Below are 25,126 nucleotides of genomic sequence, written 5' to 3'. Positions count from 1 at the left end.
GGGGTTGGGAGTGGGTTCTCTGTAAAATGTTGTAAGTTTTGCATAATCATCTTATCAAATTATCAGAAGGGCGACTTGGTAAAATTTGCCGACTGGGGGTCCTCTTGGCTAAACTTTTCTGCGGACCTCTTGCCATGAAGGGCCTGGGAGCAGATACCCCTCTACCCCCCACTTCCTTTATTATTGTGGTTATATTGTGGTTATATACAGTATTGCTATTCCGAATGGTTCATACAGAGACGCAAACTTGTTAATCTCTCACCTTGTTCATGACCTGAGCATTTGATCTCGCCAGCGCTATGTCCATGGCTTGGGTGTCTCTGGAAAACTTAAAGATGCTGGGATGTTGACGATACAGTTTCTCACTTTGAATCTGGCTTGCTGTCTTGGCTTTCTGTACATCCAACGAGCCAATAGGTATCCATCCTATGCCTTTCATATAACTATTATAATCACTCTTGTAGACATTCTGTGGAAGAAGAAAACAAACACAGTGCACATTAAGTTGAAAAATCGTACCAGTGAGTAAACTCAGTGGATTAGCAAGCGAGCAAATAATCATAAAACAAACGGCAATTATAAAACAAAAAACTGAGATCTGCAGAAACAAAATATTTTCTTTTTTTCTTTAGTAGTTCACAAAACGTCCAGGACACCACCTAGAATCTCTATCTTTGACTTAATACACTTAAAATACATATCTTACTTGATTTATTCAATTTTATTTTCTTAAACAAAAGTATTTTTTAACCAAGGTCACAACATTTTTTCTTTTCCTAGACTTGCTGGAAAACAAGATTGTTCATACATATAAGCATCATTTTAACACCCGCAGAGCAAATGCCTTCCGTTTACTCACATCGCTGGAAATCATTTGCATGTTCCGGGTCAGCTGCATGTTCATTGCATCGGGCAGGAGGATGTAGCGGTGATGAGGCTGCTTGTAGCCGGCATTGGTGACTATTTTTGAGGCCAGTTTAGCCTGCACGACACTGATCATGTCCACCGGTGCGTGGTACTTCAGCTTGGCCTTGTGGTACTCCTTCTTATAATTTCTGTCACTCTGCATTTTGGCCACCTCCATGTAATGCACTAGCAAGGGGTCGTCCTTGATACTGCGGAAGCCCACGTGATGTCCTCTTGCTTTCTCATAGGCCAGTTTATACTTATACTGTGGGAATGTTGAATACTCAATAAAAAAAAATACTTACTGTAGTATTAGAAGGTAACGACCTCCAGAATTAAAATGACTTACGTTACTGGCGATATGTGTGGAGGCCTTGGCAGCCTGAACTGCTATGGCGTCTTGCTTGAGGTTGTGACCTTTATTTATTACTTCCTTCCAAGCTGCTTTATAGGCTTTCTGAAATATACAAAAATACTTGTATTTAACACATATAGCTGAAAATATTATATAATTTGAATTACTGTTAATAATTATGACTAAGGGCCTCAGTCCACCTGGAGTAACAACTGCAGCCCATTCACAAATTTCCAGTGTTGCATGGTATTACATATTTAACATAATTTTAATCATGTGTTCTGAGCATTAATTATAAATTCTTATAGTCCAAATCATTCTTGCAGTAAAATAATTCACACTGTTAAATGCTACCTTCCATTTTCCCAACAGGTTAACACATGCTAAATGATGCTTAACTATTCGCAGTCAATAGTATTTACCTCACTTGTGTTGATGGCATTTGCCTTTGCCAGAATTATTTCAGGACTGTCAGGCATGATGTGGATCTTGGTCTTATCTTTATTCCACGCTTCTGTGTATGCTTTCTGTGACAAAACGGGCAAAACATGTGTCAAACACGTGCCGTTGTAATAAATAAGTGAAACGGTTTTTCTTCCGTATGAATTGTCTACCTTGTTCATGATCTGGTTGCTGGCAGTAGCGAGAGCCAAATCCATTGAATCCATCAGCTTTTTGTACTGGAACGTGGATGGATGGGTTCTGTACTTCTTATCACTCTGCAGCCGACTGCCAAGCTTGGCGGTTTCCACTGCTAATGAGCCGATGGGCACCCACCCTATTCCCTTCACATAACTGTTGTAGTCACTCTTATATTCATACTACAGACAGGGACACAAAATATAAAATATCATAAATAAAAGGGATATTGATTTTTTAAAGCCATGATTTTTAATTCTCCTAATTTATAAAATTGCTTTAAAAAAATCAGTATTCTCCAATTTACTATAGCTAACTGTAGCTATCAGTTCATCAGCAGAATGCAACTAAAGTAGAAACAGTGCAGTACTAAACAACCAAAAAAAAGAACAATACAAAATGAACAAAAAAAACTAACAATAAAAAACGAACAAAAAAAAAACGAACAAAAAAAACTAACAAAAAAAAAAACTAACAAAAAAAAAACAGATTCTCCCATTTACTGTAACTGCACAGTTTGGATCATAAGCAAAATGCAACTAAAGTAGAAATAATGCAGCACTAAACAAACAAAAAAAATAACAATAAAAAACAAAAAAAAAAAAAAACGAACAAAAAAAAAAAAGATTCTCCCATTTACTGTAACTGTAGCGTTCAGATAATTAGCAAAATGCAACTAAAGAAGAAACAGTGCATTACAAAACAAACCAAAAAAAACAGTATTCTCCCATTTACTCACCTTTACAATTTATAAGTGTAGCGATCGGTTCATAAGCAAAATGTAACTAAAGTAGAAACTTACGTCACTGGAAGTAACATTCCTAGTACGAGCTAGCTCCAGAGGCAGGGCGTCAGGAAGGAGGATGTAGTTGTGGATAAGTTTCTTATAGCCGATGTGCGTGCTCACGGCAGAGGCGTGCTTGGCCTGCACGACACTGAGCATGTCAACCGGCGCGTGGTACTTCAGCTTAGCCTTGTGGTACTCCTTCTTATAGTTTCTGTCGCTCTGAATCCTGGCCACCTCCATGTAGTGCACTAGCAAGGGGTCGTCCTTGATGCTGCGGAAGCCCACATGATGACCCCTGGCCTTCTCGTATTCCTTCTTATATTGATACTGTAAATAAATACAAATGCAATGACGGATGACTAGAAATCAACAGAGCAGTTCAAAGACTGGAGAAAAATACTTGTCTTTCTTACATAAGGAATTTGGTACCTCTTTGTGCGACAGAACCACACAAACTCTAGAAAAAAAAAGCCTATTGTAACGTCAGTTATTTGAGAAAAACTCACGTTGCTAGCAATGTGTCTCCCGTGTTTAGCCGCAACAATGGGGACAGCATCTGGTTTCATATCATATCCCTTCTTAATGTCCTTCTTCCACTGGTGTTTATAGTGAACCTGAAAATACAAACAAACATCAGGCGACAAGTAAAACTATAAATTCATTTGGCCATTGATAGACATTCATTCTCAGTATTTTTCTCTACTAACCTCACTTAGACTTATGGCATTAAACTTGGCTTGAAGGAACTGTGGGCTGTCGGCAGGGAGGTGGTACGTGTGCTTCACCTTCTCACCAGAAGACTTATAAGCCTCCTAATAGGACAGGAAGGCAAAATAGTGGCTTCAAGATATGACAAGCAGCTGTAGTGTATTCCACAGTACTCACAGCTGCCGATACTGTAGTTGTATATTCCAATGTAACTGCAAAGGCCCTTACGTCATTAAACATCTTGGTGTTGCTCATGGCCAAGGACATATTCATTGAGTCCGCGAGACTGGTGAACTTGAAGGTGCTGGGATGCTGGCGGTAAGACTTTTCATCGAGGGCCCGGCGAGCTGCCTTGGCTTTCTCCACATCCAAGGACCCAATGGGCACCCAGCCCGCACCCTTGTAGATGTTGTTGTAATCGTACTTGTAGGCATTCTGATGGGAATAAAGGGCAATGATGTACATTCAAACTGAACCTGAATATAATAAATCCACAGGACACATGAAGGACCCCACACATAATAACAGTTAAAATGACGAAAAGGTTATTACATCGCTCTGTATCTCCATCATGTTGCGGCTCAGTTGCAGGTTCATAGCATCAGGCAGGAGGATGTAGTTGTGGACGAGTTTCTTATAGCCGATGTGCGTGCTCACGGCAGAGGCGTGCTTGGCCTGCACGACACTGATCATGTCCACCGGCGCGTGATACTTCAGCTTGGCCTTGTGGTACTCCTTCTTATAATTTCTGTCGCTCTGCATTTTGGCCACTCCCATGTAATGCACTAGCAGGGGGTCGTCCTTGATGCTGCGGAAGCCCACATGATGTCCTCGGGATTTCATGTAGGCTAGCTTGTATTTATACTGCAAAGTCGTGGCACAGTCATTTGGTTAGAGCTTCAGGATTTGGTTAAGCATTTATAAAGCGGCTGGCTGTCTGGGAAACTGTTACAAATTCCTTTGGCAACATACTCACATCGCTGGCAATATCTCTGGAAGACTTAGCAGCAACAACTTGAACGGAATCTCCCTTCAAATGGTGACCCTTCAGGAGATCCTTTTTATGGCTATACTTGTAATAACTCTGCAGAAAAACATACATAAATATCATACAACGAGGCGAAGACCGTGGCACACTGATTGTAAACCTGTAGTACACTGAACCAGTGAGTTAAAATGGCAACAGCAACATGGTTAGATTCAATGAATGCCTTGATGCTGAGAGCAAACTAATTGTTCTCTACTTTAGTTTATGTAATTAATATTACCGACAGTCTAAATACTCACTGGGCTGATGTTGGCTGCGTTATACTTGGCCTGCAAGAACTGCGGAGCATCTGCGGGAAGGTGGTAGGTGTGTACAAACTTCTCTCCGCTGGCTTTGTACTGTCTCTGAAATACAATCATTTCTTTTTAATCCCAAATATTCCTGCAACAGAGCTACACATATATAAGGCCTTCATCGAATATAACATTATTTAAGCACTCTACATGATTTCATTATTGTTGTATTACCTGTATGTTTCTACTGCCTAGGCTAGAGGTACACAAACAAATGATACATTAGCTTATACATCTTATTCACGGCAGACAACATCAAAGTTGTAGCATAGTCTGGTCAAGGTTACATGAAATGCACCATCTACCAAAAATAATTAGAAAAAATTAGAAAAAAAATCTTAGCGCGGCTTACGTCACTTAGTTGCTGTCCACTGAGTTTGGCTTGCACAAATACAGGGGTGTCCATAACAGAGGTGAACTTGATGGTGTCAGGGTGCTGTCTGTATTTCTTTTCATTCAGAGCTGCTGCGGCCTTTTTAGCTTTCTCCACGTCAAGAGAACCTATAGGGATCCAGCCAGTTCCCTTCACGTAGCTCTCGTAGTCCAATTTGTAGTTATGCTGCAGGATCAAAACCACGTTAATACGAACGTTCGGTTTGATGGGAAGCTACGAAACGTACAACAGCTGATTTTTGGGCTTTAGTAACATATGAACTTACGTCGCTTGCAATGTTGCTCATATTCCGAGCTAAATCGAAGTTCAGGGCGTCGGGTAGGAGGAAGTAACGATGAATGAGCCGTTTATAGCCGATGTTGGTGTTTACAGAAGAAGCATGCTTGGCTTGTGTAACTGCCAGCATGTCTACAGGAGACTGGTACTTCAGTTTGATCTTGTGGTAGTCTTTTGTGTACTCTCTATTACTTTGTATCTTAGCCACGTGCATGTAATGGACCAGTAAGGGATCGTCCTGAAGACTGCGGAAGCCCACATGATGACCTCTAGCCTTCATAAACTCTTTTTTGTATTGGTACTGAAAGGAAACACAAGAATACAGTTAATAATTCTAAACCAAGCCATAAAAATGGCAAAAACTTCTCAAATTGGATCATTTTTTTTAAAGTACAAATAAAACAAGACACTACATACTGCATCAATTAGAATTAGGGTTAGAATTTGGTGATCAGTGGTCATTGTTGACACACCACAGCACTCAGTGCACAACAACGAAATGTGTCCTCTGCATTTAACCCATATGTGACAATGAGAGATAGCAGGGGGCAGCTAATTCAGCGCCCGGGGAGCAGTGCTTGGGGGCGACACCTTGCTCAGGGTACCTCAGTGGTGCCTTGCTGGTCGGGGATTCGAACCAGCAACCTTTAGATCAATTTAAACCGTATAATACCTCAGATACTGTAATCAACTTATTCTCAAATGGTTAGTTGAGCCGCATTATGCACCTCTGAGCCCAGCTTGTCACAGCTTACATTTCAGGAAGAATAACTTAGGTAGATGGTTATGAATTCTCCCCCCGAGAAATCGCCTCTGTCACTCACGTCACTGACGGCATGCCGGCCTTTCTTTGCGGCGATGACGGAAATGGCGTCATTCTTCAAGCCGTGTCCTTTTGCGATGGTTTTCTGCCAGTCGAGTTTGTAGTATTTCTGAAAACACGTAAAACATTACATGTAGGCACGGAACATACCGACACTACTAACTACTAATAGCTAACAGCTGGAGACTTACCTCGCTCAGGTTGTAGGCATTACATTTGGCCTGGAGAAACCCGGGTGCATCAGGGGGCAGGGAGTATTTCTGAAGAATACCATCCAGGCCTTTCTTGTAGTGCAGCTTTGATAAAAAAGTAATAAATTCAAAAAATAAGTCAATGACCAATCTCACATCACGATAAAATATTTATAAACATTTTGATAAACACTTTACTTGATGGGCCACAAATACTTGTAATAACTGAGTTACTGCTGAAGTACAAGTTAATAACAAATCATGAACTAATGCAGTCATTACTTGCGTGTCGATTCAGTAATGATGAACAAAAATAAGATCAGTATTTCACTTGTGTTAATTATTACAGTATTTGTTTCTTCAGCAGTTCCTTAATTAGTGGTTCCTTCAGTAGTTCACGAAGGATTACGGAATTAACAGGTATAGTAACAAACAGAGTAACTGCTTGGAATGAAAGATGCACCATGATTCATTAATGATGAAATAACATGAGATCAGTACGTAACTAAGACTTAATTTGTGGTTAATTAATACATGCACTTCCAGTAAAGTTTTTGCACACTGAAATTTTCTATATTTGCATCTTACTCATTTAACATTTACTAAAAATACAATCAATATTCTTTGCTAACAAATAAATCTACAGTGTTTACCATTTTGCGTACCTTTATTAGCAAGAATATGTCATATTATTGGTTATTTTGTCATCAAAATAACTTCCTCTAGCAGTTATAACAGCAGAGAAAATTTGAGGCATTCTTTTTACAAGGGGCATTAAATACTGCACTTTTTCATGGGATGGAACAGTTGACTAGTGCATTTAAAGACAAAGGACAACCTAGAATTTGACTCTGCCATCACCACACAGCCAACAGGACGTCAGACATGCACTGTCACACACTCTTTCCATGTTATAAAGGAAACTTTTAGTTTTATTTGACTTATATTTATATCATTTATAGTTGTTCACTCAAGTCAATGCTTAACATGAATGTAAATGTAGTAAAAACCTATGGCGTGCAAAAACGTTTGACTGGCAGTGTAAGTAATAGTATAATACTATTTATAACTATTTATTTGGGCCCCGTCCAGTAAAGTGTTGCCAGCATTTTACAATCTCTATTAAAGTCACATATTGCAAATACAGTTATATATTGAAATAATTCTCCGACATATATACGTACATCACTCCTCTGAATCTGGTTTACTAAGGCCTGCATCATGACCGGGTGGTCTGGGACGGCCGTGAAGCGGAGGGTGTCTGGGTGCTGCCTGTATTTTTTCTGCAGCAGCAGAGAGACATGAGATTAGCGTTTGTATCTGGGAAGGATTTTGTGCGCAACCACAAAAAGAAAAACATTGGTTTTTTTTAAAAGAAAGTGACTGTACCTTTTTATTTATGGTAGTGAAGAAGAAAATCTAGTAATAAAATAATGTGCTGGATATAATCATACTGTCCTACCTCGCTGAGGATCTGGGCTGCCTTCTTAGCTTTCTCCACATCTATTGAGCCAAAAGGGACCCACGGACATCCCTTCACATTGGCTTTATAGTCATCTCGATACTCGTTCTGTAACATGAAATCACTTTAAATATTTCATTTCAAATAGCACATTCTTAATCATATATACATTTCATTCTTGTTTCTATTTGCCTAGCTTTCATTTTTTAAAATCATTTTATATGTTTTATTTTTATTTTATTTAACTAAAGGTGCTGAATAATGCATATCTTTGTGTCATTTAGATGTTGTAATTAAATAGGCTGAAATAGGCCTTTTTCCAATTGTGCTGCTATAGCTGTAATTCAAACCAACAAATGTATGAATATGAAAATTAAAATAAGACTACTGTTTCTCATTTTCGCTAGTACACTTATTTTGCGGACATTCTTGTCATCTGCTAGGTTTTCATTTTCCTAAAGACTTTGGCTTTACAATGATCAATCAGCACCATTTTTTTCCTTTGATTCTATTCATTTTGTTCTTAGTTTAAAATTATACTTTGTTTTATTTGACAGTGAGTGGGAACAGTGATGCGCGGTCCGACACTCACCTCACTCTGCAGCATGTTAGCTTTCTTAGCCAGCTCCAGGGAGATGCTGTCATAGGGCAAGAAGTAGCGGTGAATGAGGTTCTTGTAGCCCTTATTACTGGCAATGGCTTGTGACTTCTTTGCCAGAGTGACCAGCATCATGTCCAGTGGTGCGTGATATTTGGTCTTCGATTTCTCATAATGCTTCTTGTATTCACGCTACAAGATATTGAAGGGTTGGATCTAAGACAAGACCTACACAGTACTTTGTATGTTCATACTGCCAGCCCCTTTTCAATAAGTGCTTTACTAGTCAAGGGTCACGCAGTTCTGCAGGAAGTAAACAGCACAGGCTGCTAATACACGCTCTTTTTGTACCTGTGTGTTTGTACGTGACACCAGCACACCTTTCAAGACTCATCATTAGTGTATAGTGCATACTTACATCACTCTGAATTTTAGCTACATGAACAGAATGCAAAATCTTTGGGTCGTCTCGAATACTGAGCGCCCCGATCATATGTCCTCTCTGCTTCTCATACTCCTTCTTGTATTTCACCTGAAATAAAAGAAAAAATATTGACGCTATTATTGTTACACGATCTCGCCTTAGACTGGTAGGAAGAAAATAAACTTTCTGCGAAGGGGAAATTTATCTATATCCATCTTCTGAAGATGCTTGTCCTACTCAAGTTTGGGGGAGCAGGTCTGGAGCTTATGCTGGAAGCTACGGGTGCAAGGCAGGGAATGAACCCAGGATGGGGGGCCAGCCCATTGTACGGCACACTCACAGCGTGCTTTGGACTGTGGGAGGGAGGAAGCAGAGTACCCAGAGGAAACCCCACAACAGAACGGGGAGAACATGCAAACTCCAACACAGAAAGCTCGCCGAGACTTGAACCCTGGTCCCAAAGGTGTGAGGTGACAGAGCCTCTGAGAACTACTGCACACAGTGCTAACAAACACACACACACACACACACACACACACGTCAGGTAAACATATCTTTATGGGGGCCGCTCATTCATTTCTATGGGAAAAATGCTAGCGCTAACTATGCGCCAGCCCTAACCATAACCATAAGTAACCAAGAATTTTTGCATTTTTAGTTTTTTCATCGCAGTCACAAATCTTTATAAAATGATAAATTATCTTATTTTATAAACTATACATTTTTATCAAATTTATAAGCAAGCACACTTACATCACTGGCTATGTTAGCGTGAGCACGGGCTGCAAGTACGGAGATGGCATCTTCTTTAATCCTGAAATGTTTGGCCTTTTCTTTCTCCCAGTTATGCTTGTAGCAAGTCTGAAACAGGAAAAAAACATTCCAGAATGTCTCAGACTATATAAATTTTAAAATTATTTTATTAGTGAAGATTACAACAATGGTGATTCATTTTAACAGCAGACACGAAAATATTACAAAATGCCACAGAAATTTACAGGCAGTTACGTTTTTCTTAGATATGAATCTGTCACTGGTGTTGGTACTTACATCGCTGAGGTTGTAAGCATTGACTCTGGACTGCAGGAAGGCAGGGTACTCAACGGGTAAATTACATTTGAACTTCTCCTTTTCATAGCTTTCTTTGTAATTCAGCTGAAACACAAACAAACATCTGTGAATAAATGTGCAAAGAAAACCTACATCATGCATCAAGCAAGAAACTTTTTCAACTCACGAGGCACAAAAAAACTACATGTACATTTAATCAAAGACTTACACATTCTTTAAGCCATCTGAGGCACTTTGATTCTCACAGGCTAGCTACATTTTTTATTGTAATAATATAGTTGTTCATTTCCGATTTTGGCAGCCTAAAGATGGCAGGAACAGGGACATTTTAACCTGAATCTCTCATCATGATCAGTACTTCAGTACCGTGTGTATCATGCTGAGTTTCTATTTATGTTTTTTAAACACATACATCACTTAGTTGCTTGGCGTTGATAGCTGCCTGCACCAGAACAGGCGAATCTGTCACTTGGGTGAACTTCACAGTGTCTGGGTGACGTTTGTATTTTTTCTGGAAAAACAAATGATGGCATTCAAGTAAAACGGTGACCACTATATATTATATTTAATGTTAAATATATTGTTCTTACATCACTACAATCTTTTAATTTCTTTATTGCTTCATATCCAGGAGTTATTGTCTGGGGAAAGTAGCATCTTGTCTTCATGTCTTCATAATCTGCTTTATAATTTTTCTGAAAATGAAACATAAATAAAACATTGCTCGAAGACGAAAAGCTAATAATGTGTATATGGGGAAAATACATGAATTGTTTTTAAAAGAAAGAATTACGAACAAAGCATAAAAAATATCACACTGTTCTATTAGATACTTGCATGATGACTTGAAAATGCATGGCCTAAAGTTGCAATATGAAGCTTGTTGCTTTCATTAGGACTTACATCACTTTTCATCTCCTCTATCTTCTGGCAGCGAAGCGTGCCGATGTCCTCGTAGCTGCCCATGTAATGTCCCTTCACCTGACTCTCATAAACTTCTTTATAGTGTAGCTATACACAGAGAATAAAGAAAAACATCACACAATCCAGTGAAACTGAATGCATGTTGCAGATGTTTCGTTTACATACGCATTGACATTTATTTACATTTACAGACACACACACTTACATCAGAAAACTTCTTTAGCACGTTGTCCATTTTGTACTTGGGGGTGTCACAATAATTGATACTTGACCCCCTCGATTTCTCGTAGCTCTCCTTGTAGACTACCTGCAGTGCATACATAATAGATAAGCAAATCAAGCAAGCCGTCATCTCCAACTGCATTACATCACTTCATCTCCAACTGTATTACATCATGCCAAAACATGCACAAAGAAATGTTCTATTGATCCACAACCGACATCATAATTTGATAAAATCCAACATTCCACATCCTCTGATTTCCTAGTAGCTTAATAAAAAAATGGCAGAGGAGCAAATATACTTGTCACTAATTCATACCTCCATCCATTTTAGCCAGAATATCGTGCTATAACTTAGCAATTAGTCTCTTTTACCTTTTAATGTTAAATGTACGTATTACGTTCTAACAATTCTGACCAATATTGCTATCATATTATTACCAGAGCAACACATTTTTCTAAAATATCATTTAAGATTTAAATATTAGCTATACATTTTTTTTGTCAGTAAATAAGGGCACAGCGGTATACACACATCACTCAGAATATTGCCAGCATATCTCATTTGTCTCAGCAGGGGGTTTTCAGTTGCTGGGAGAACATTGTAATCGGCCACTGCTTTGGTCTTCTCATAGTCCTTCTTGTACTTAACCTAGAAGAATGGAATGATGGAGTAAGAAGAATGAATGGAACTCCAGCCCATCACAGGGCACACTTACACACCATTCATACCTATGGGCAATTTGGCTACTTCAGTTAACCACAGCAGGTTTTTGGACTGTGGAGGTAAACCGGAGAACCCATAGGAAACGCCACAACAACATGGGGAGAACATACAAACTCCACACACATGGAACCAGACTTGACTCCAGGTCCCAGAGGAATAGGGCAACAGTACTAACCACTGCACCATCATGCTGCCTAACCCTTATTGTGCAAGCAGAAATCACTACAGGTTTATCAGATTCAAGATTCAAAGCGTTTATTGTCATATGTACAGTAGAAAAGTGCATTTCTCTGTGCAGTGAAATTCTTTCTTTGCCGTCCACACAAAATGCCATGGTACATCCCTCCATCCATCCATCCATCCATCCATTTTCCAAACCGCTTATCCTACTGGGTCGCGGGGGGTCTGGAGCCTATCCCGGAGTCAATGGGCACGAGGCAGGGAACAACCCAGGATGGGGGACCAGCCCATCGCAGGGCACACTCACACACCATTCACTCACACATGCACTCCTATGGGCAATTTAGCAACTCCAATTAGCCTCAGCATGTTTTTGGACTGTGGGGGGAAACCAGAGTACCCGGAGGAAACCCCACGACGACATGGGGAGAACATGCAAACTCCACACACATGTGACCCAGGCGGCGACTCAAACCTGGGTCCCAGAGGTGCGAGGCAACAGTGCTAACCACTGCACCACCATGCCACCCCCTACCATAGTACAATATAATAGAAAAAAATAGTAAACAAATACTTTGAAGTGTAACGTGCAGATGTCGAGAAATATCAACTGTGCATTTGTCCACTATTATCTTTGCAAAAGAACTTAATGTGCGAAAATTACGAGGTAGGTGATGATGTCCATATCAGTGCAGAACATTTGTAGCTTATGATATTTCATAAGGAAGCACTTGTGGAATCCATTGTTAATTCAAAAGTTAGAATTGCATGGTAAGTTACACTGCAAGCAGAAATTCAGTAATAATGGACAGATAGTTAACCAATAAATAATTCACCTAATATTACATATATTTTACCCATACTAATACACAGCATATTTATGATTGGTTTGGATGGGTTTCAAAAAAAGGTCAGACGACCAGTGTTTCCATTCTTATGTTAGCAGTAGTGGACAGGTCATCCATCCCAAGTGTGCTGTGATTGATCAACCAGAATACTCACTCCGCTAGCAGCACTTCCAGATTTTTTGTGCGATTCATATTCTGGGGTCTCTGTTTGCATGAAGTAAATTTGGTCTTTGATTTCTTCATAGTCGGCCGTGTACTTTTTCTGGGGGGGTTGAAAAAAAAAAATCAATATCATATACTTTGTTTACACTTAGGAGACGTCAAAATTGCCGTAAAAAATTAAACAAAATCGAAGAAAAATTGTGTTCTCTGATAACTTAAATTATATTGAGGATGTATTTTGTTGAACCACCTTTTGATAGAATACTTACTGCGCTGATGTTGTCCATAACCATTCTTCCGATAGCTACATCAAAGTATGGCGTCTCACACCACTGGCCCTTAACATTCTTGTTGTAATCCTCGCGATACTTGAGCTGCAGATGTCGGAGAGCACTTTTCAGTATAATTATATTCTCTTACACTTTGGCATAAACTAGCATTATGACGGAAAGGTATCCGTAACAAAGAACGAAATGTAAATCAAATTCTGCACTAAAGGGGGATGATACATCATTAATTAGTAATAAAATAACTGCAAAACTGAAGAAATCGAGAGAAATACATTTTGCCTTAGCACAAAAAACCCATGTTTCACAGTCTCCATTCCCGAGTCCATCCATCCATCCATTTTATGTAACCACTTATCCTATTCAGGGTTAGGGTGGGGGTCCGGAGCCTATACTGGAGGCTACGGATGCAAGGCAGGGAACAACCCAGGAGGGGGCACCAACCCATTGCAGCACACACTTACGTACCATTCGCAAGTAAAATTCATAATCTTAATTTAGCTAAACAAAAACTGTATTGCAGAGCATTACATACTAATAAATATAGTCAAAATAAACAGGCATATGTAATATAACTTGACAAAAAAGTGACTCATATGTTCAACAACTTTAAAGCATGTGCTTTGTCTATTATTAGCATCATCGCTATGCTACTAAACAGCTGATTAACTGCAGCCTTAAAGCTGGTCACTCCTCAAGACGACAATGCTGTATCCAAATTTGTATGTGGACTGGGGATTCTGGCAAAGGAGACAAGTGCCTTCCCTACCTGCTAGTCTACCAGTGACCTCATGTCCCCCCAGTTATTTGTATGATGGACCAGGGTTCAGCTGTACACTATCAAAAAAAGAGTAGGTACCACTTCGTACCTTTGCTTTGCTAATTGTACCCTATAGCTGTAGGTAACTGTACTTTATAATGTGCATAAATGGACTCCCCGAGGTAAACAACATTAATGTACCCCCAATTGTACAAAAATGTTCCTCATAGTCCACTTTTGTATCTAAAAAGGTACAAGTACCTGTAGCTCTTGAGGGTACAGTCCCAATGACAAGCAAAGGTACAAATTGGTACGCTTTTTTCTGACTTTGTAATTAGCCAAAAACAGTAACCTGACAAATTTATAATGTCCATCCATGTTTATTTTAGGTACATGTTATCTCAAAGAGGTATAGGTGATTTTTTTTGCAAACAACAATTTTTTAATAAAAACAAGAAGTGCATATTTATAATATGTAAGTAGGTACAAGCTGGTGGAAACAATGTATCACAATGAATGCTATTGTGTCTATCCACACAACACAGACCACTTACATCACTTAGTTGAGTGAAGACTTTCTTGGCCAGCTCTACGTCCGGGGGGTCTGCCAGTGAGGTATACTTTCTTTTGCGCTCATCATGCCCCTTCTTATACTTGATCTGAAATAAGGTTAAAAAGAAAAATGTGTCATTTTTAAGAAGTCTATCTTAGAGACTATTGCACAAGGCAGGGAACGACGCAGGATGGGGTGCTATAGGCAATTTGGCGACTCCAGTTAACCTCAGCATATTTTTGGACTATGGGGGGGGGGTTCCTGGAGGGAACCCCACAATGACACGGGGAGAACATGCAAATTCCATACACATGGAGTCAGGGAGGGGGACTGGGCCCAGAGATGTGAAGCAACAATGCCGCCAATGAATCAAACAATCAATTAATAAACAAACAGACAACAAACAACAACAAGCACAATCAAGGCGACCATGTTCCTGTCAGGCTTTTTCACTGCGTATTCATTGTTTGTCTCAACCAGCCTTCGTAACTTTATAAAAGTGGACAAAACATCACTCACATCACTCAGGATCTCCTGTGCTTTGGCCACTCTGCGAAGCTCTGGACTGTCACTGTAAGGGTAGTACATTGTCTTTTCCTCATCCCAGGACTCCGTGTACAGTTTCTGAATAGTACAGAGAAATAATTTAATCATTTTTTTCACTTTTTTCATTTTACTCCTCTATGATTAATCGGTTTCTCTCTGTAAGAAATACCTTGCTAAAGTTTGCGGCATTCTTCACGGCTAGTACAAGGTCTGGGGCGTCGGGGGGCAGCAAGTACTTATCCTTAGTTTCATCCCACTTCTGTCTGTACAGAACCTACGGGAAATCCACCGACATTTTTCTCACAGCTCAGAGACGCAAAAAATTCAGGACACTGTTGTGTTTTTTCCTTCCGCATGTACGCATTCTTTAATATTACAAAATATACTCTGAAAAAGTCAATGAACTAGTCAAGTTAAACAGGTATTTTTGTCATTTTATAAAACATTTAGCGAGTAATGCAAGTAACACAAAATGATTCGCATGTACGCATTCTTTAATATTACAAAATATACTCTGAAAAAGTCAATGAACTAGTCAAGTTAAACAGGTATTTTTGTCATTTTATAAAACATTTAGCGAGTAATGCGAGTAACACAAAATGATTCAGATATGCACAAGAATTCAATACGTTGCCAGTATATCAGGTTGATATTTTGACACTTACTTTGCTGACCAGCTCAGAAACATTCCTTACGTGGGTTATCTCCCTGGCCTCACCATCGTAGTTACACATGGTTTGGGACTTTACTCCCTCCATACGATATTTGACCTAGTAATCAAATAAAGGGTGAAAGAGAAAACAGATGAAATTAAGACAAAATATAAGCTTTGTTAATTTTGAAAAGAAAAACAGAGTAACTGAAATAAACTAATAGGATACCTCACTGAGCTGATCCTGGGCTTTTTTGATCCTGATTATCTCAGGAACGTCCGATGTGATAAAGTACGGCTGGCCTTTGTTCAAGTCATAACTTTCTCTGTACTTGTTCTACAAACGTAAAACAACCAAATGACTGCAAATCATGCATCCAAGAACAAGTGAGAGCGACAAGCAGCTCAAGTACATTATGGACAGTACAAATGCCCTTACATGGCTAAACAGCTCCTGCATCTTCTGGCTGTGAGCCAGGTATGGGGTCATGAACTTGGAAGTGTCAACCTTTACTTTCTTCTTGACCTTCCGTGCAGGCAAGTCACCAGACTAGAAAACCAAAACGGGGCATATTAAGACATATAATCAAGGTTAATGACAATCCTAATGATAGACTTCAAAAAATAAAAATTTTGTGTTTTATCTTTCGATTATAGGAACTCGTGTTTAGTAATGTTGGAAGCTGAAATTAATTTTTCCTTCTTTTAAAAAATAAATTATGCTAAGATCCTTCAGACAATCTTTTAGAGATATCCATATAAAACATACATATTTAGTTCTCCAAGAAAACAAATTAAATGAAATGTATTATTGGCCTAAACCTTAGAATACCAGAAGCTTATTAAATATATTACCAGTAAAAAGGAATATTAGGTCAAACCTGGTTTTGTTGTGTTAGGACGGGAATTATTAGATTTATAAAGTTTAGTACTAATGTTCTGATGTTATGATTCAATCAAAGTCCATTCTTGCATGCATGTCATTGCTTAAAAATAAGTTGCATTTATTAAAAGCAAGCTACAAGAATCTTCTTACTTTTCAGAAATTATCTTAAAAATTGCATGAGGGTTATTTCATACTTCAGGGGGTTTTGTGCATACAGCACTACAACAGTAATACACAATTTCTGAAGTGTGTTTCAAGGAATACATTTTAAATTTGAATTCCAGCGACTCCATCCCTGAGAAATTAATTTCAAATTAAAGACAAATATTCGTGAATTTATCAGAAGTGCAATGTTTGATTATATTTACAATTTTACGGACGGTTTGATGAAATAACCCTGAGAGTTTGCAAGCCAACCCTGGAAGCCGCAGCTGTACATCTTGTTCACCATGTTAATCTAGTAAATTACCTCGGTAACCTGTGTTTCGTACGACATCACCTTCGAAGTCTCCACAACATACTACAAATACAGGACAAACTCCATTGATTCAAAATCAGAATCAAAGACAGTGACATACCAGCCGTGGTAAGTATAAGTCAACGATTTCAACAATAACAAAATACGTAATAATGTAATGTACAAATATTCATAGACAAAATATATTTACTTATATGTTGCGTAAGATGGCACTTATCGATACCCACTATCGGTATTTGGCGGATACCAGCAAAAAAATGCTGGATCGGTTATTGGGGGAGGGGGGAGTGTGAAACTGATATGATTTTCCATGAAAGTTAGGCCTAGCCTGAAAAAAAACCCTAAAATTCTTGCAGCCTTAACACGATACTGTAATAAGGAGTGAGGATCACATGGCTGCTAAGTGTGTGGCTCAGGGGGCTAAGCCTCTATGCCTGTGATCAGAAGGTTGCTAGGTCAAGCCCAGCCCTGGCATGTGTGTGGGTCCTTGAGCAAGGTCCTTAACCCCCAGCTGGGTGCCACAACAGGTGGCTGCTCTTTGTGGGCAGCTTGCACTCACCTACAGAGAGCAAGGTAGGGGGTGATGTAATGATTATTGCCCCGTGGGGATCAATAAAGCATCAGTTAACGGCTTGTTTTTCAGGTGAGCCTTGGAGCTGTCATTGACGCTGGAGGTGTTTGTTAATTGCCAGTTGGCCATGGATAATTAAACGGGAATGTTTTTTCCACATACAAATGTAGCAACTTGCAGATGACACATAGGCCATAAACAATTTTGAAAATGATTAGGATCACATAAAATGACACAAGATATAAATAGAAGTGGCACATAAATGCATATCATATATTTTATGTTAAACGTCTTGGCTTGGGTACGCCACTCATCTTTGTCTCAGCAACCAGACTCACTAACATGTTAGCTACCTTTGAGACCGTGAGGTGTCGTAGTAACTTTTTTACGACATAAATTTTGAAATAATGGATCCAAAACCTACGTACCTTTGGGTGTCTTCGTAGACAAAAGTATTATCTTGTAGTAATTTGTGTTCTCAGATTATGTATGCTAATGTTAATGTATGAAAGCCATTGAACGTGAGGTGAGCGGGATGCGAATTTTCATTTTACACAGTTGGTCAGAGAATTTTATTAATATTCATGAAAGAAGCTATCTGATTGGCCGGTGACATGCTCTGGTATTCACCGGCCAATCAGGTAGCTCCGCAATTACTAACTCAAGAGCATGAAATATTAATTTGAGAGCACAAATTATTCATTCGAGAGCACGAGTTACTACGAGATAATATTTCTCTCTACCAAAGACACCTCCGTAGTCAGTGTGTACAGAACTAACTTTGTACATATAGGGGCATAATTTAAATGGTTTGTTATTATATAAAAAGGTCTTCATAGGAAATGATGAAGTACTTTAACATGCAACGGTGCAATACAGTACTATTTAGAAATTGGTAATAAATAGCCTTTACAGTTTTTACGAGTCAGACTAGCAGGCCGTTATGGGTTGAGGTTAGGGGAACCTCAAGTATTATTTGCGAATTTTCACATTTGCTGGGATCTTCTGTCCCTAACCCTTGCAAATAGTTGATAAAGGGGGGAAACATTGCAATGGTATCAATATCGGCAGAAATTAAAAAAAATTTATATCGGGATCGGACCTTAAAAAAAAAAAAAGATTTTGTGCCATCCCTAATATTATGCAATACGATCGTTAGCTTTCATTTTGCACCAGGGCTGGGATGTCAGAAAGGGGACAAACATAAGATCAGTCATAATAGCAGCACTAAGGGAAAACATGCCTCACTATTGTACACATCAAAGTTTATTGATGTCTCTTGTTGAACTCAGAGTAGGAGAAAGATATTTAAAATACATTGGTGTATCACCAATGAAGTACAAAAAGACATGATCTGAAAATATTTGCATTGTTTCACTTTTACTGTTACAAAGAATAATATTCCACCAGTAATCTTGAAACATCTTGATTCTGAATGGCTACCTTGTTAGGGACAATTAGGCTATAGTAACACCACACACACAGTCACTGTTCCAAGTCAGGATGACAAACCTTCCCAAAAAAAATAATGAATTTTCACATGACCATTCTTCAAACTCCTCCACAAGCTTTTACTCAATAAATCTGGAACTAAACTAGCTACAAATCTACGAGGCTAAATTATGTGTTAGTGACAGAACCAGAGCCGGAAACTGTCCTGCATATTACAGCTATCCAGAAATGATCAGAACCTACTCAACCTCCAAGAGGAATAAAGAGAGATCATATTCACACTTAACCCCACAAGTTTTTTCCCATCCTTACCACTGTGACATTTATAGTAGTGTGATGTCAATTTTGCCAGCTATATGAGTTACAGATTTAGAGCACCTTTCCTCTCCTACATCCCCATGAATATCCTCTAGACATATCTTACTATATTTGTCCCTTTTTATAACAGGAAAATATTAATTAAAACCCTAATTAATACAAATAGTGATTTGATATTTGTGATTGCTTTGTGAAATACAAATCACAAATTAAGATCAGACACTTTATAAAACGAAAAATTAAGCAAACAACAAAATATAAATACAATGTATACATTTTTCCAAACTATCAATAAAATAAGTGAATATTTAGAACTTTCATTATTGTGTAAATGCCCAGTTGTATATAAAATGCAACAGCATGAAATATTTTAACCTAAAAACATTAGAATCCTATTCTGTTCTTTTTCTTAGAATAAAAATAACAGAATAATAATAGTTCCTAAAAATGGAAGCTTGAAGATCTGTCAGTGCTGATTATAAATACTGTTGCCACATTCAGAATACAACTTCGTCTTGTGTGCAAATCAAATAAAAACGCAGTGAGGAGAATAATTTTGATCGCTGTGTCTAACTTAAAGTGGAAGGTGTAACTACAGATCACTTCAGCATCACTTCAGCCAACAGAAGTTTGCAATCAAGCTTTTAGGCTGCAGGGGTTTGCAGAAATCCTCCTCGTGACAAACATCTCCGCTTTCAAAACGCAAATTATTTAACTGCAGAGAAACAAGAACTTCCCAGGTGAATGCTTCCATCCAGTCATATATCATATTTCACAGTAGCATCAAACCAACACATATTTTTGTAGACATACAATACATACAGTACAACTCGATGTACAATTTCCTTATCATACATCATGTATGTTAAACATCCATGCAGTTTACATTCAACATAAAGAAAATGCCAGTGCATTACACAACATCAGAAGGTGCTTGTCTGAACCTGTCACATGTTGCTGCTGGTGCACATACCACTGTACTAACGCACCGATTCTCCCTTAGTGTCTCTGCTACGGTCATGTTCCTAGAACTTTCCATTTGCACCATGAATTCATTCCAAGCGATTAGAGACATATTTCTTACCTCCCCTTCTTCTTCATACTCCACCCGTTTCACCCGCTGCATTATTTTCCAGTTTTAGAGAATCTATGCAAAGTTTTTGCAAAGAAATAGCATCTTAAAATATATTCCCATTATGAGATGATGCCATGTTTGCAAGCACAACCAACTAATCCATATTTACAAATACAAAGTGTTGGACCGAGTTTCACGAAGCATTCTAGCATATTGATACAATGCCATGCATTTTTTTTATCGCAGAAAATGTTATTAACAAAAAACATCAGCACAGAATTACATCACCGTTATAAATATTGATGTTCAATTAAGATTACATGGCCGAACTGGAGAACTTTTTAAAAAAGTATCACTGAGATAAACTGGACGTACCAATAACATGAGAGAATGCAGGAAGGAAGCCCTTTAGTTTCCATTCAAAGGGGTCCAGAAACAATCTTACTTTGTTTCTGAAAAACTAAAAGAATAACAATGAGTTTCTTTGTGAATATTTCATAAATGGTCTTAGTGATACATCAGTATACCACGGTGAGCATTTGAATTCTTTTTGCAGGCCTCCCAAAGTCTTAAGGTGACACCTAAGAAGCCCAGCCAGACTCTGGGGATCCTGAAGTCTCCAGACAGCTGCTCCTTGGCACTTGAGCTATTTGTCATATAAGCTAACGCTAAAACCTGATTGGTTGACTTTGTTTAGCTAGCTGAACTGCAATGCCTTCTGAGGCTGCAGGTTAAATATAGGATGGCAAACTGTGACCCTTTTTAGTACCCATCTTGGATATTTTATTATAAAAATCCTTGCAGGAACAAGGGAATATAATGATCAAATATACTGCTGTAATATGGAATGGGAGAGGAACGGGTTTATGCGAGTGAGTATCCAAGGCACTCTGTTGGGGGAATTACCACTTTTACAGGTAGCACTGCATAATCCCTTCTAAGAAGAGCGGTGCACCTTGCAGGTGCTTGAATTGGCTTGTTCATGCTCCACCAACAACCTGGATGAAATAGACCATGCAGACCAAGAATATAAAAATGATTCTTTGACTTACCAGATATTTTACTTTTAAAAGTATCCCAAGTCACCGGAGACTCCCCACCTCTTCCCTCCGGAGAAATGCTAGGAGAAAGCAAAGGAATACATCAGCATCTTGGTTATCATGTGGTCCAAATAGCCAATCAGAAAGCTGCTCGCTCAGATTTCAAAAGCTAAATATACCTAGTGATCCGTCTGAAAAGGCCACCTGTTCCATAAATCCATACAGAAACGAATTTTAAGGAGTATGACTTATGAGACTAATGACAAGTCCGATGATGAATTCAATGGAATTAAATGTCTGACAAATCATTCAGTCAGCAGATATTAATACAATGACTAACAGCAATTTGAATGCCCAGACCTAGTAAAATATGAAATCTCCTGAGGGCATTTTATATGCCGGACTGTTTCAGGATGCAGCTTAAATATATTGCAGTTAAATTCATTTTTCAAATTCTCATCTGACAGCACAAAACATTATACAGATTCCATCATACTCATGGTCAGTAATTAGTTGGAGGATTAAAGTTTACATATATGTATGATCTGTAAAGGATGGTCCACTTCTCTGGTGATAAGAAAGGCCGTCATTAATTTATTGGTTATGTTCTTTCTAAATTGGTATTTCCATGAATATTGAGAGGCATTTAAAAGTTACAATTTAAAGTCAAACTGTATTTATAAATGTTGGATTTTGTATTATTTAAGCTGTAAGAGTCTTCCTGGACATCGTTTCTTTTGTTATTTGTTTCTAGATACTTATTTTGAGGCATAATCAGTTTTCCTGCAGTTCCATGCTTATGCAGTTTAACTATGGAAGCTTCATTAATTAGTCCATAGCTTTTTAATAGTCATTCATAGCTATTAACCTGTTAACAATTTTAAATCATGACTTGATATGACGTACAGATAAGTATTATTTTAATAGCCTAATCACGTCTAATCAGATCCAGTTGTGTTGAAACCCAGCATACATAAAGGTCACGCCTGAGATTCATTGGTTCGTCTGGATTCTAAATGAGGGATCTGAAATTCACTTTTTTCAGCATATGTACATTTTCATTCCACAAGAAATGGTCAAAACCGCCTTGGCAAATTTATTTCTCACTGATCATCCAACAGACTAAGTAAATGCATTGAGTGACAAGAGCATTTGAGTCATCCCTACAGCTGTTTCAGAACATACCTGAATTCACTTGTGATGGCATTTTTTTTCTGGCCTAACTCGGGGAAACTGAACTGCAGTTAGCTGAGTGGCAGAAACAGCTGCACATCTGCAACTGACTTTCACTTCCCTCCTTCCCCATCATTGTCCTCCCTCCCTGTCCCCCTCAAAGCCCAACAGCCTCAGCAATAAACCCCAAAGGTGGAGCAACAACAGTGCAATGCATCACTATACACGTCAGTGCTTATGACGAACAAAACTATTATGTCTGCTGGGCTTTGGTTTTGCAATGACTATCACCATGGGTCCTGCATTATTATTAGGAGAGATAAGTTATGCATTTGTTAAACACCCTGGCTACTGGTTGGTAATATGGAAATTATTCTTAAGCATGTCACCTTTAGTTAAAAGTTTTGGAACTAAACTTTCAATGCGGAATCATTGTCTCAAAATTATCTCGAGATCCAATATTGGACTGAAAAAGCATCTTACACTCTGATAATCCTATATAAGAGAAGCCTTGTGTGGGATCTTGCAAAGTCAGTTGCCCACTCTTACTCTGTTCAATCAACACAACACAGAATGAGGTACTGACTGAAGTAAATGTCCTTTAATAAAAGTAGTTCTAGTTCTTCCCAAAGTTCTCTTTCAGCTTCTAAGATTCATGTGGTAAATGACAGTAAAATACTGACCTTTTGTCTAAAACTCTACTTAGGAAAAACTCACCCAACAAATTATAATCTTATAATGAAAATGTAGGTCTATCAATTTCAAATTAAACAACAGACCTAACAGAATGTGAGTACATTAAATCCCCGTTGAATATTTATTTTAAAATGTCACAGGCGACGTTTTTCCAAGTCATAATGTAGTGAATCTATTATTTGGATTGCTCTACCCGCGAAACGTATTTACTGAGCACCATTTCGCCACCAGATGTCACTGCCATGCTATATTTCAAACGTTTCGAAAGCTCGCCACATTTCCCGAATTAATTGTTTCATCGATCATTCAAAAACCTTATTTCCATAATCATTATAACTCATTCCTACGCCTGCTACACTTTACACCACAATAAGCCTGCCCGCCCTCCAATGGAAAGTTGAGTTCCTTAAATACTCGACACCCTTCCCAGAACATTCCACTTTCCAACGATCATATTACAATACAGTTTCGTTGTCTCCCATATGCAATACTAATGTAATATAAATGTAAAACATATGATTCCAATACAATTAAAATCACAAATTGTACAAGAGGAAAGGTAACAATATCTCTAATTGGCCAAATCCTAAAATCCAATTCCATTTCCCTGGTCATTGCGATCAGGCACTACATAGCCACCCCTAAGTTGGCTCCTTGGGTCCTCCGACGCAGAACCGAAGGCAAATCGCAGATTACCGTACATATGTTACAACGTTTTTTATTTCAACAAGTACCTTATTCTGATACTAGCGATTTCTGAAAAGACTAGACCTGACATTTTAATGGTAAATAATAGTTTAATAATAATAAAAAAATATATATAGATTTTTTGTTGGCAGGATACCGTCTTGCGTACTGGAATGTTGGCACTAATTCCAAATATAGTAAACTACATAGATTTGCCTATATAGGGAATATTGAATGAGTTCCAAATTTTATATTCCATGAAATGTTATTTATATCTGTTTCCCATGATGTTCCTTAGTAACATTTATTCAGATGAGGTGTCATCAGTGCCAGATGACTCAAGTGATAGTGATACTATACTTTTGTATTATATCAATACCCTATACTGCCTTCTGCACTCTTCCTATATCAAGACAAACGTGATTTCAGAACTGAGCATGTTTTTTTCTTGTACCTGAAGCTTGGGAGGTGGTATTCCTGAACCTGACTGAGCAATTAAGTGAAAGAACAATTACGTGTTGACTATAACAGACCAATACAAACTACAAAGAACGTGTTTTTCTTTCGTCTAAAAAAGTGTCCTGTTTGGTGCCGCGTGCATGTGTGCCGGATGGGCGGTTGGATATTATTGTTTATCCAGATATTTTGTAATTAAAATATCATATATTAGGCATATTACTTTTTTATATCGCCTAGCCCTACGATCAGTTATAATTTTTGTTTTTTAACAGTCAATAATAATTAGTTATTTACTCTTTATCTCGTAATGTGTGCGGGCTGATCATATTTGTATGTTCAGTCACAATATGAATCTCGTTAGCAAAGTATTCTGGGATATGGTCGCTACATCGTTTGTTATACAATAACAAATGTCATTCAAAAAGGCGTGAAAACCGCACTGAAAGACTGGTTTA

At 38.4% G+C, this 25,126-nt stretch overlaps 1 protein-coding gene across 46 annotated transcripts in view; it reads right to left on the bottom strand.

Annotated features, from left to right (window-relative positions):
• LOC125731624 (nebulin-like) overlaps positions 1–21,736 on the bottom strand; it is a 69,619-nt gene extending 47,883 nt beyond the window's left edge. For 45 of the 46 annotated variants that reach the window (XM_049005905.1, XM_049005954.1, XM_049005930.1 and 42 more), the window contains exons 1-39: positions 21,669–21,736; positions 20,992–21,076; positions 20,626–20,688; positions 17,192–17,242; positions 16,276–16,386; positions 16,066–16,173; positions 15,850–15,954; positions 15,354–15,458; positions 15,158–15,262; positions 14,640–14,744; positions 13,308–13,412; positions 13,031–13,138; positions 11,657–11,773; positions 11,105–11,206; positions 10,879–10,986; positions 10,566–10,670; positions 10,388–10,486; positions 9,955–10,059; positions 9,658–9,765; positions 8,899–9,012; positions 8,475–8,672; positions 7,883–7,990; positions 7,605–7,703; positions 6,421–6,525; positions 6,231–6,338; positions 5,396–5,707; positions 5,089–5,295; positions 4,683–4,787; positions 4,372–4,479; positions 3,948–4,259; positions 3,624–3,830; positions 3,395–3,499; positions 3,194–3,301; positions 2,703–3,014; positions 1,876–2,082; positions 1,684–1,788; positions 1,256–1,363; positions 860–1,171; positions 263–469 (exon numbers count right to left, since the gene is read on the bottom strand). In XM_049005905.1, coding sequence (XP_048861862.1) covers positions 263–469; positions 860–1,171; positions 1,256–1,363; positions 1,684–1,788; positions 1,876–2,082; positions 2,703–3,014; positions 3,194–3,301; positions 3,395–3,499; positions 3,624–3,830; positions 3,948–4,259; positions 4,372–4,479; positions 4,683–4,787; positions 5,089–5,295; positions 5,396–5,707; positions 6,231–6,338; positions 6,421–6,525; positions 7,605–7,703; positions 7,883–7,990; positions 8,475–8,672; positions 8,899–9,012; positions 9,658–9,765; positions 9,955–10,059; positions 10,388–10,486; positions 10,566–10,670; positions 10,879–10,986; positions 11,105–11,206; positions 11,657–11,773; positions 13,031–13,138; positions 13,308–13,412; positions 14,640–14,744; positions 15,158–15,262; positions 15,354–15,458; positions 15,850–15,954; positions 16,066–16,173; positions 16,276–16,386; positions 17,192–17,242; positions 20,626–20,667 — 5,136 coding nt within the window. In that variant the 5' untranslated portion in view covers positions 20,668–20,688; positions 20,992–21,076; positions 21,669–21,736. The remainder of the gene's footprint in view (positions 1–262; positions 470–859; positions 1,172–1,255; positions 1,364–1,683; positions 1,789–1,875; positions 2,083–2,702; positions 3,015–3,193; positions 3,302–3,394; positions 3,500–3,623; positions 3,831–3,947; positions 4,260–4,371; positions 4,480–4,682; positions 4,788–5,088; positions 5,296–5,395; positions 5,708–6,230; positions 6,339–6,420; positions 6,526–7,604; positions 7,704–7,882; positions 7,991–8,474; positions 8,673–8,898; positions 9,013–9,657; positions 9,766–9,954; positions 10,060–10,387; positions 10,487–10,565; positions 10,671–10,878; positions 10,987–11,104; positions 11,207–11,656; positions 11,774–13,030; positions 13,139–13,307; positions 13,413–14,639; positions 14,745–15,157; positions 15,263–15,353; positions 15,459–15,849; positions 15,955–16,065; positions 16,174–16,275; positions 16,387–17,191; positions 17,243–20,625; positions 20,689–20,991; positions 21,077–21,668) is intronic. The other variant, XM_049005915.1, reaches the window with a different exon arrangement.
• Positions 21,737–25,126: the final 3,390 nt, after the last annotated feature.

The sequence above is a fragment of the Brienomyrus brachyistius genome, chromosome 1 (genome assembly GCF_023856365.1).
Source record: "Brienomyrus brachyistius isolate T26 chromosome 1, BBRACH_0.4, whole genome shotgun sequence".
NCBI lineage: Eukaryota > Metazoa > Chordata > Actinopteri > Osteoglossiformes > Mormyridae > Brienomyrus > Brienomyrus brachyistius.
This window is presented reverse-complemented; position numbering and strand designations above follow the sequence as displayed.